This window comes from Blennius ocellaris (assembly GCF_963422515.1).
Source record: "Blennius ocellaris genome assembly, chromosome: 7".
Taxonomy (NCBI): Eukaryota; Metazoa; Chordata; class Actinopteri; order Blenniiformes; family Blenniidae; genus Blennius; species Blennius ocellaris.
This window is the reverse complement of record NC_137656.1, coordinates 11294657-11306543: the sequence shown is the minus strand read 5'-3', so window position 1 is coordinate 11306543 and position 11887 is coordinate 11294657. Positions and strand designations below refer to the sequence as shown.

General features: G+C 39.1%; 1 protein-coding gene across 2 annotated transcripts; it reads right to left on the bottom strand.

Annotated features, from left to right (window-relative positions):
- Nucleotides 1-4627: 4627 nt before the first annotated feature.
- Nucleotides 4628-11447, bottom strand: c7a (complement component 7a). 2 transcript variants are annotated; one of them, XM_080499681.1, is made up of 18 exons: nt 11337-11447; nt 11036-11097; nt 10842-10920; nt 10004-10166; nt 9769-9913; nt 9543-9681; nt 9035-9178; nt 8678-8921; nt 7584-7697; nt 7315-7481; nt 6979-7207; nt 6619-6790; nt 6433-6520; nt 6089-6221; nt 5815-6003; nt 5624-5720; nt 5327-5511; nt 4628-5242 (listed from the first exon to the last, which is right to left on the bottom strand). In XM_080499681.1, the coding sequence occupies exons 1-18, from the start codon at nt 11349-11351 to the stop codon at nt 5058-5060; spliced, it is 2550 nt and encodes an 849-aa protein (XP_080355807.1). In that variant the 5' UTR covers nt 11352-11447; the 3' UTR covers nt 4628-5057. The 2 variants fall into 2 exon arrangements, with proteins under 2 accessions (XP_080355807.1, XP_080355808.1); XM_080499682.1 differs by having other exon boundaries at nt 10004-10145.
- Nucleotides 11448-11887: the final 440 nt, after the last annotated feature.

Sequence of the window (11887 nt, the reverse complement as noted above, 5' to 3'; positions counted from 1 at the left end):
CACGAGCAGACCTGGAAATGCTTGCAAATTGTGTTGTAAAGACATTTGTGTCTCCCCTGTTCCAAACTGTTGTCATTGCATTTATGTTCTGCTGTAAAAAATGAGAGTCCTTTGCTGTTGTAAAATTCAAAAATCCTCTGTTCAAATAAAAGTGACTCTGTTCTAAGTGGAAAATGGCCAGTTAAAACTTTTATGGACTGAAGTATAATTCCCTCAACAGGTTCTGCCTCGCCACCTGTTGCTTAATCGCTGAGGCGCTTGATTGAGAGAATCAAAACTATTAACTAATTCAATCAGCAAGCGGCAGCACTCGAGGTCCAATGTTGATGTTCATCTTGTAAATGAGCACATCAGTTTTTCTTTCCCTATCTGTGTCGAGGAGCATCCTAAAAATCCTCCTGTTTCCAGGGTGATGAGGATGAAGGTGGGTGGGCAGCAGCACCCAGGGTGACCTTACTGAGACAGTGTTTTGTAATTCAGCTTCTGCCATTCTGCAGCCAGGTGTTGCTCATGAAAGGGAAACCAGGGTGTACATACAGCCAAGCGCAGCACTCTTCACATGTTTGCTTGGGGGTGGGTATTGAATCCTTCACTGCTGCACTTTGATAGGTGCCACTTGAGTTATACCATTGTGGGAATTTTGCAATCTAAGCATGTAGTAATGCAACAAATCACTGTGTTGGACTGAATAATTCATGCTGTCATATTAAGGTTGTTTTACACTTATTTGCACAGCTTAATTGCCTGAGTAAAGTCACTGTTTTTCAGCTCTCAGAATCGTTCTCTTCTGGAAGCCGCTCAGTACAGTAGCAGTGTCACGGTGTTAACAACAGCTTAACTTTCTAGATGGGTATTAAGTGCTTTGATTGCTTATTACATTGGGTCGGGAAAGAAAAGGCACATTTCATTTCTCTTTGCTGATCCTTTTTCACATAGAGGAAGGAGTCTTTACATTTGCTTGCCTGCAGGGACTCATTTTGCTTTCAGTGGACTTCTGGTGGTTAATAATGCTTAATGTGCAAAAATACGAGTACACACACACACACACTGAAGATATAAATATGCTGCTGCTGTATGCTTAAGAGCGAGCTCGTGTTTGTCTCTGTCTGTCTCTTTCTGTCACGCACAAACAAGCAGGCACACAGATGAAGAGGAGGTAGAGGTGTGGGAGGTAGAGATGGATGATGGCATTCAGACAGTTTAAAGAGGGGCAGTAGTGAGATGCACAGTTTCAAAAAAGTTTGGAGTGTGCGGAGGTGGAACAGTCATTTCACCAGCCACTCCTGCGTCTCCTCATGAAGGTACACGAACAGAGGCCGAAAATCGGCAAACAAACAGTCGATAATAATACAACGAGATAAATATATAAGTTAAAACAGTGCAAGTTTGCCACAAGGGCCTCACCTTGGAAAATAAAAACTACACAAACAAGAGGCTAGATTGCAAACTAAAGAAACACAAAGGAGTGTGCAAAAAGAGACTGAAAGGAGCTGAAAGAACTGAAAGAACTTGGGGCAGAAATGCCCAGACATTAAGGGAGTACCATCAGCGTCAGACAATTACAAGTTACTTTAAATCCACTACTTTTAGCAATAATGGTAACACATTAATATTATTTAATTAATAAAGCATTTACAAGTACTGGAGTTCTTTGTTTGTCTAATATTACTTTTGTAATTGTTTAGGATTAGTATTCGAAATGGAAAGAGCTGTAGAGCTCTAGGTCGCTGTGTTGGCCGTTATCTTTAGACAAGCCTTGTTTTCTGCACAGTAGCTTTGTAGCATTAGCAGTCTTTGATAAATGTTAACAAACCTTCAATAAGAGCTGTTCATTGCAGCGGTGTTGTTCCTTCCAATTGTCATTAGTACTGTAATCAGTTTTCTTTTTTCTTTTCTTTTTCTTTTTTAACTATTCTTGTAATGTTGTGTTGAGTTCTGCATGTTTGCTTGAAAGCCTTTACTGATGCACATTCATAGGTTTTCAAACAGTTTAATTGATTTCCTGGAAACTACTTTAGACTTAAAGCCAGTTCAGTTTCAGGCCTTGCTTTCTGGAAGTTGCATGAGTTTTCACTCACTCCCACTTTCTGACATTGGGCTGTGGGATGAAACCAGAGCATCTGGCTTCACCAATTAATTTCAAATTGTCTTTGCTAATTTGTCAGCTGAGATCCGCTCCAGCCGGTCATAGCCCGGTTAGATTAAATGTTGGGCGATAGAGGAGGGAACAGTAGCTCCTCTGTAAAGTGTGATTAGATATCAACAAAAGCAGCAAAATATTGACTGTTGTTCCTAAAATCGCTTTTATAACGAGAAGAAAACAGTATGCACCACATCCAGAACTGAACCGTAGATCAGGGAAACAGTGGTCAAAGTTACCTAAGTTGGTACCAAAATAGTAGTAAACATTAAAACCACACTCTGAGGTTGAGCTGGTGGAAACATTCATGCGAAAAGCTGCAAGAAATACTGCAACAGGTATTCACCAACATTAGACTGAAGACATACATCAAGTACACATTGTGTCATTCCAGACTGTGATTCTACATCTTAAGAAATATCAGAAAAATTGCATAAAATAAGAACATTTTGTATGTTTATGCATGAAAACAAGAAGATTTTGGACTCATTGGTATTTATCGATTTTGAATATATAATGTCACTGTTTTGGTTCAGTTAATATGTAGATCTGAACAACAATATATTTGAGACACCAGTTACAAGTTATCTCATATAGCTTTGCATTTTGTTCATGTTGAACAATTTACTGAAGACAGTGGAAATTGTGGCAACCCATATAAAAGGGAACAGACACTTCTCATTATTGGTCATCTTATCATCTTAAGCTGATTATTTATGTGCAATTGACTCTTTCTTTTGTAAAGCTTTGTTAATGACATTCTAATTTCACCATTCGTAATCTGCAGCATGTTGTAGGCCAAATCTTTTGGATGTGAAATGGTAAAGTGTTGTGAGTGACTATACATTAAAATATACACTTCCACTATTGTTCTCAGCATCACAGACTTCACTCCTCTGTCAGACCCAACTTCAGGGCAGATGGCGGTCAAAGATGACCCTCTGAACATTATGAGACCCACAGAAGCAGAACTAATTGAGGGCATGGTCTGGTGGTCTATTCTCTGAGCCAACTGTTATTCAAGCCGGAGGTGCTGAGACTTGGCTTGCTGCTGCACTGTAGCTGAGTCATTTAGCATCGGGTGGTCAATGCAGCAAGAGAAAATAGAAAAAAAAAAAAAAAAAAAAATCACTTTTCCATTCCATTTTTTCCCCTTCTTCTCTGATGTCTGTGAATAATGCATGACTGAGGTTTTGATTTGCTGAAAATTGTCATGTGACCAGAGGTCACCTTGGAATGCTTTTAGAGGTAATTTTTCAACAAAATGGTTTTTGCTGGTTTCAAGGTCATTTCAAGAAAGCGTCTTTTTCAGTGAATGAAAATATATGATTGTGGCCACAAATAGTTCGCTTAGGGTTGTACTTCTTAAACCCCCCCCCCCCCCCCCCCCCCCCCCCCCATTCATCTAACATCATAAATTTGGAAAGAACCATCTCCAGGTTATTTTTATAAATCATAGGCTACAGAAATCACTGCTCCACAGCCCAACCTTGAGTGCCCTACAGAAGCTGAAGCACATTTCTGTGCATCAGTGTGCCATCTTGAGCTGCCAGTATGTGATGGATACACACAGCTTGACTCTTTCCACTGGTCGTGACAGCAGATGTATTGCAATGATTTGTGGGAGACACAAATCACACATGCAAAGGTCTCCAGGAAGACGTCTCCCCTGGAGTATCACAGCTAATTTTAGTGGATGTTCCGATAACTGATTTTTCTCTGAATGTGGGGCAAACTTAAAACAGTTGTTCCAAACAATGTGCTCGATCTTATATCCTAATTCAACGTATGAACGGCGGACGGTTCTCAGATCTTTGGCGCCATCCAGTGATTAAGGCTTGGGATTACAAATCAATAATCATTGTTACCAAGGGGGCCTTTTAAAATATATAAAAAACATAATTAAAAGACTTCTAGCTGGAAGGTGACATAGCCAATTTAGGATAGGATTCTGGTCCAAAACTGAATAAAGCTTTACTGCTGATGAATATCTTTAGACCTGTGACATCAGTCAAATGCAATGCCACACTAGGCAGGCCATATATACTGTATATGTTAGCTTCGCTTGCTTTCTGCATTACCTGTGGTTTTCCAGAACTTCCTGCAATGGAAAATGTAAATGTACACTTGGAGAAAGCTCTGACTCTTTTTGCAAGATTTACTTTCAGTTTCAGGATGATGGTCTGGGAGAGTTTGGCCAAAGGTCTCATGAGCAATGTTGTATTTCCTTTCACACAGCCACCCACCCACGCACGCACGCACGCACGCACACACACACACACACACACACACACAATATGAGAGGACAAAAGGCCAGAGGAAAATTTCCTCCAGATGAAAACCCCAGGTTTTATGGTATATTATGAAAATAAGTGTGTCTGGGATACTTACTTGTCTATATCATTCACAGTGCCTAATTATGAGGGCAGTTCCTTCACATCATTAATTGAAGTATAATACTATATAAAGAAGAGAATTAAACATGACTTGTTTTGTGCTTTTTATTTGACATTTTTATACAGGTCATTTTGGCTTTTACAGATCCAAAACAATGTGCTCTTTAAGTGTGTTAAGAAAAGCTATTCTACAGAAAGATAAAATGAGTAATTGAAAAGAATACATAGGTGCAACCAAAAAAATGTATATCATTGAATATTTAATTGTTTTGTCAGGTATTTCTGCACTAACACATTACAACATACACAATTTCCATAATGTATAAGCTAAAGCCTTGAAAAATAAATCATAAAGGATTGGCAAGTTTGATAACAAATTTAAAATATATGGATGTTTTAATTTTCAAAATAATCATATGGTAAATTAACTTTTCCATTGAATTCTTTTTTTTAGATGCACCTTTGTGAGAAAAGTAAACGAATATCAGAAGTTATTATTGGAAGATGGAACATTTGAATCCTCAGGTAGTGCAGGGTAGGACACCCACAACTACTACCTTTTCCCCTTTACATTGTTGAAGTCCTGCTTCACATTCAGTCATGGTCTGATTACCAGCATTGTCATCCTCCCCAACACGGACACACACATCTAATCCGGGGCTCAAGCAATCTGGAAAGTCCTTACAACGACAGTCTTTAGTTCCATCTGCAAGTGAAAGAAGTAAAAGCTCAGGATAGATAGCTACAAATGAGAAACACCATACTTTGTTGTAATGTTGTTTTTCCCTACCATCACAGGTTTCCCATATGTGACAGTTTGCGCAGCTTCTTGTGTTTTGCTGGGGCCACGTACAGGCTCTGTCCTCTGCGATGATGTAGTCCTTACCCATACACTGCAGTGAGTGCATTTTGCATGCATTCAGAACAACTGACTTTCCACTCACAGGATCCCTGGCACAGAACTCCAAGGAGGAACTGATCACAATTAAATTCAAAAATACATACACCATCAGCACCAAAGACAATAACCACAAGTACAATAATAATAATCAAATCAGCTAAGTGGTGATTGAAGAAGGAAACAAACCTGCACTCAAAGGGCATTTTACAAATACATCTTCCTCCGGACAACTTTTCCCACTGTTTACATTGAACCAAAGTAGGACTGAGTTTTGCTCTTCTTACTGTAGGATACAAATACACCAGTCTTTCACGTTTGTTACAGATGCAAAACCCTGAATGAGAAGAATGACTAAAATCTCACTATTATAAATTTACCTTGGCTGCATGTGACACCTGCTGGGTCCGGAGAAAAATGAAGACTGGGATCACAGATACTTGTTGCTTCACCTTGCAGCTCTCTACCCTCCGGGCAGGAAAAGGTAACAGACTCTCCTATGCCATATGCCTGATTTGAAGGAATGACTGTGACACCATCAGCGAGGGACTCAATTGTGCACTTTGAAACTATGGGAGGGAAAAACGTGCTTCATAAAGCAGCTACATAACTCACTGTGATCAGAAATATTTTCCTTTGGTTGTATGAACTCACCAGTACACAGTCCAGGGCTGGCAGACCAGATTAGATCAGAAGTGCATTCGATGATGCTGTGACCGATTAGATGGAAATCATCAGTGCAGGTATACTCAATTTTACTACCAATATAATAAACGTCTTTCGGATCCTATGAAGGAGCGATAAAAACAAATCAATAGAACAGTTTTAATTTCTTATCCGATGTGCGTTAATGCTTTCAGCACTTTTTATGTTTAACAAATGACATAACTTATCACTATATGGGTGAATCAAAATTGAATCAAAAGAAACAGCATCAGTTTTGACTTTGCAAAGAACTCTGTATCAATACTATTCCCTGCTTTCTTTTTTTTTTTTACCAGGATGTAGCCATTGATCAAAACAGGTGGAGGTCCACACGCTGGAGGTGCTGCAAGAGTTTGGTCAAAGCACTGAGGTTCCATGGTTCTGTAAAAACAACATGTGTGAATCATCCTCTCACTGGCTGTGGCCATTATGGAAATCACATCAAACACATGTACAATAAAGCTTAAGCTTGTTCTGACTGTAGGTATTGCAGTTTCTGGTCTTCACAGCCAGATGTCTCAACAGCTTCCCCAATACAGTGTTGTCCTCCATTCAGTGGGGTCGGATTAGAGCAAGATCGACTTCGTGACCTTCGACCCCCGTGGCACGATGACCATTGAGACCAGCAGGTCCAACGACCATTAACCACCCCTCAATGAGCAGAAAGGAAGAAAAAAAAAAAAAAAACAGAAATTGGAGGATCATTTCAAAGATAAAACTTTCAGTCTGAACAGTCAAAATGTAAATGAATACATGAAAATAAAGCTTTGTGGTTGAGACTCTCTTGTAAAGTTTTACCAAACAGGACATCATGCTGTAAAAAGTAATGACAGACAGACCTTGTTGACCTCCCACTTCAGATCCCTGCTCACAGGCCAGCCCTGATGTGTTGGGCTTGCAGATGCATTTGCATTCGGCTCCGTTCATGATAGCGATGCCGTTGTTTCTGCATGGCCGGCAGTGACAGGGGTCGTTCTCAGAGCGGTACTGGTCTATGGCTCTGCGCAAGTAGAGCTTCTTCACTCCGACACACTGAACCTCTTTTACCAGTTCTGACAGCGGCCGCAGCTGGTAGATTTCATGAGAAATGTATTATATGATGAGGATGAGATGCTGAGGTGTTTTCTGATCATGTTTGTTTTATATTTAAAAGAGATAATTTTATTTCTCCTAACCTTTTGTTTTATGACCTGTGGAAATGATCCAACAGAATCAGCCCAGTTTGTGTACATTTCCCAGTTTCTATCCACATTATTGAGCTGCATGGTTTTCAGACCGGCAATATGTGAGATGCCGCCTCCCTCCACATCTACTTTGATCACATTGTTCCTCTCGGAATGACCTTTTTCCCCCCACAAAAAAAAAAAAAGGTTGACAGAGGTGATGAATGATGCAAAGACTGTACAGGTGCTGTTTGATATATATAATTACATCCATGACTTACCGTTAGATGACTGATGTTGACTTTGACTACTCCTACAATCCACATGGGTGATGGGGAATATTAGAAACCAACGTTTGGTCCGTACACATTCATTAGACTCATGGCTTTGCATGACTTGAAAACAAAAAGAAAACAAATGTCAGTGATAGAAACAAATGTCACAAGTGAGGCAGCATTTTCAATTTGTTCTGTAGCTTACTGTGATGTGCCCATTGATACAATTACTATTATTGTATTTTTAATTTGTCAAATACCACATGTGCTTATTTTGTTAGGATTATTTATTTGAATTGTAGGTCGACATTTTTTGCAACATAGAAGGGAATTATAACATTTTCAGATACATTCTTTTGTGTTGTGCCAAAAAGAATTTTATTTATCATCATTCATAATATTATTAACAAAAATACCCCATGCAGTCATATGTTAGCATGCAAGTTGAAGGTTGCTGATTACAAAAACAATCATGCCTCAGGCTTTTTGGACTCTTAAAATGCAAATATCCATTCAGGTTCTACACTACTGTGGTCCTCAACTAGAGTGGATCCCAACAGGGAAAACATCGAAGGAGGCAATCACAGTCACACACTTTCACGCCTACTGACAATTTTCTAGTCATCATTTCATCTCAGATAATTTTGGACTATAGCAGGAAACTGGAGTACCCAAGAAAAACCCATACACGTGCAGAGAGAACATTCATTGGTATATCAGCATCAGTTATTCCAGTACTCTTTTCATCTGGTATTTTGCTATAACAAACTCGCCTTCCATTCAAAAACACATCTAAAGTAAGTTGGTGTGTGTATCAAATCTGTTTCAATTTGTAATCGTGCTGTAAATGTTAAACCTCAATTGTTTAAATGCATTTTTTTTAAACTCAAATGAATTATGAAACATATAGCAGAAAAGAAAAATGACATTTAAGATTGGAACTTGTCCATATGTATTTTTCCTATAAATTATGATTTAAAACTCCTTTAAATTTTGATTTAAAACTCATTTAAAACTCATCTTTCATTTACTCTTTTTTGAGTCTTTTACTGGGCCTTTGCCATAAAGTGCTCACATGATAAAAAAAAAAAAAATTGCACCTGTCATTTGTTCACTTTCTTCATCCAGACTTGTAATGACTTTGAAGGAGCCTCCAAGACTTCCTGCAGATAGGTAGTGTGTCCCAAACTTTTCTAAAACTCTCCGGTAGGCTGAATAGTCATAGATAGATGGGAGCTTGATGAGAGCCTTCCACAGGTCCTCAGATACTGGGAGATACTGAGGAGAGTTACTCTGGAATTGAGCTATCTCAATGTCATTGTTCAATACGAGAAGTCTCTGGGTCTACAGTAAAAGGGAAAAAAAAGATTACTGATATCACTTTCTATTTAGATTTTCCGTTACAAAAAGATGTCTGGTTCGATACCGAAGCCACAGAAACCACATTTTTCACACACCTGAGTTCTGTCATTTCTCTGATGGAAGTCATAGTTGTTGTATCCTGTCGTGGTCCCAGACACTTCTTCCCTCTTCACAATATCCTTTGCATAGTGCCACTCACTGGTAAACATCTCATCACTGAAGTCATTCTGAGCTTTTACCTGAGAATGGCAGGTTGGAGAAAGTTAGTAACTTCAAGTATTATGTTAATCCTGGGGGATATGTAAAAATAAATATTGTATTAGCACAATATCAGTGTTTGATTCACTTGAATTAAAGCTTTGTTTCCTAACTTGCATTTGTATTTGTCAGTTTGATTGCACTAATTTGTTGTAAATGGTGGGGATAAAATAATGAAAAGCCAAAAAGAAGTGAATTCATGGAACCAAAGTGGGATTTAACAGACCAAAAATAGACATAGGTACATTAATTCAAAAAAACCTTTCTTATCCTCAAAGATGTTCATAAATGCTGAAATTAGATTATACCGTATGCACTGATATTGTAACACAAAACTGCACTGACCAAAAAGTTGAGCTGTGTGGTACTGAGGGGCAAACGATAGGTGGTTCTGTGCACGCCGCTGAAGATGTGGCGACACTGGCCCCCAAAGCTCTTTGTATTGATCACACTGGCTCTCCTCTTCCCAGTTACCACATCAAACCTACAGAAACAATAAAATATCTCCAAGTCTAGACATACCAGACATGCCAGACAGATGTAAACAGATTCATTGTCAAGACTTGCTTACCCGAGTCCAAGAAGTTCAATATTTGGTGGCAGAACTGATCCCGTACAGACACTGAATCTTCTATCTTGGCAGAGTACTTCATCCTGCATATCACCCTCACAGTCCTGGTCTCCATTACACACCAGAGACTGGCTGATGCACTTTCCTGGGGGTGAAAAAACCCCACATGTACACACATGAGGTATTGTTTGATGGACTTGATATGACCGCAAAGTAGAATAGTTTAATTTCTAACCTGATACACAGCGGAACCAGCCTCCACATCCATCTTCTAAAGGACAACCTCTGGTGGTCTCACAAGACCTGGTCTCACTGTGCCCTCCAGCACAGGAGTTCCCCCTGAACTGAGCAAAGACAGCCATGGCTCGGGTTCTAGTCTGTAGCGTGTTACATGATCTCTATCAACTTGAAAGAACAGAAAATATGGAACACTTCTCACAGTACTTTGTGGATTGTTGCTGTTTTTTTTTTTTTTTATAGTGGACTGAAAGCCCAGTACATTACTGTAAAACTGTTAAATCAATTATCAGAAGCAAACATCAGATCCACATCCCATTCAAAGCAAAAAACACATCACAGGCAATACACACTACTTCAAAGAAATTGAGGACATGAGGGCAAAGTGCAATGAACGATTGTGGACAGATTTAAGTAAAATTTACTAAAATGACTGATACTGTTGTTAGAATACTTTTTTGTGACACAAAATTCAAAGAATAAAGCTTTTTCATAGCATGATGCAAATACAAATATAAATTTGCAGCATTATGTCTGTAACCTCCTGTTTGCCTGATCAGCCTGTAGTGACATACTGTAAACATCATCCATGTCCTTTGGTAGTCAAATATTTAACATGCAGTCAGGTTGTGGTGAGAACATTATCTGGCCAAAGAATGTATCTGCAAAGTAAGTCTGACTAATAGAAATGATTGTTGCTACTGTGCTTTTGGTTGACAAAAAGTGGCAAAAATACATTATTTTGCATTATGTAATAGATAGATAGATAGATAGATAGATAGATAGATAGATAGATAGATAGATAGATAGATAGATAGATAGAGAAGTCATTTGACCTGTAATTTGGTGCAACCATCACACTCAGACCAAGCACCATAGGGCCCCCACTGGCAATGGACTCTCTGGTCACAAAACCTTGAAAAGGAAAGTCAAATTCTGAAATAATCCAAGACCATTAACACTGGGTAAACAAATTCAGACAACATATATGTCATTGATGCATTTGAGGCAGTGAAGAAAACAGATTTACCCTGTGGTGATGAACAAGAAAAACAGCCATGGCAGGACTGTTTTTCTAAGTTGTCTTTTGTTCTGAGAAGAGAAGACATTGTTATGGTTAAAGTTAACACAGATTGAGCAAGAGAGAGAAAGAGAGAAAGACAAAGAGAGAGGGAGGGAGAGAGAGAGAGAGAGAGAGAGAGAGAGAGAGAGAGAGAGAGAGAGAGAGAGAGAGAGAGAGAGAGCAAAGGCCACTGTCTTGCTGTAATCAATTATCCCAAACTTCGTGAAGTAGCTGATAAACGTGTTTGAAATATCTGCTCCATACTTACCTTTGTGTTCTTCATGTTGAGAGAAGTGCTGAAAAACAACGATCAGACTGTGGCGCAGAAAATATTCCTGGAATAAAACTGTGTGTGCGTATGCGTGTGTGTGTGTGTGTGTGTGTGTGTGTGTGTGTGTGTGTGTGTGTGTGTGCGTGTGTGTGTGTGGCGAGCAGCGCTTGCAACATGTGAAATTGAGCAACACATCTGGTAACAATAATATTTTCAAGCAATGATGTAATTCTAAGATTCTAGAATCACACACACACACACACACACACACACACACACACACACACACACACACACACACACACACACACACACACACACACACACACACACACACACACACACACACACACACACACACACACACACAAATAGATAAAGTAGTTCTAATTTGAGGAACAAAGTACAAATTGGCATGTTACTTTTTCTATTACCTTGCTAATAAAATATATCCATACAAGGTCTATAATGAAAGAAGGATACACAATGAATAGGTCACTATCCCATCCCAAGGCGAACACAAAGAAGTCAGACAGTCACACAAACCC

Excerpts from the sequence above, each read along its gene's own strand:
- c7a (XM_080499681.1), bottom strand. Across the intron at positions 10,167-10,841 it reads ATGGTTGCACCAAATTACAG|AGATCATGTAACACGCTACA; the intron begins GTCAAATGACTT and ends TCAAGTTGATAG. Across the intron at positions 5,243-5,326 it reads CATATGGGAAACCTGTGATG|ATGGAACTAAAGACTGTCGT; the intron begins GTAGGGAAAAAC and ends TTTCACTTGCAG.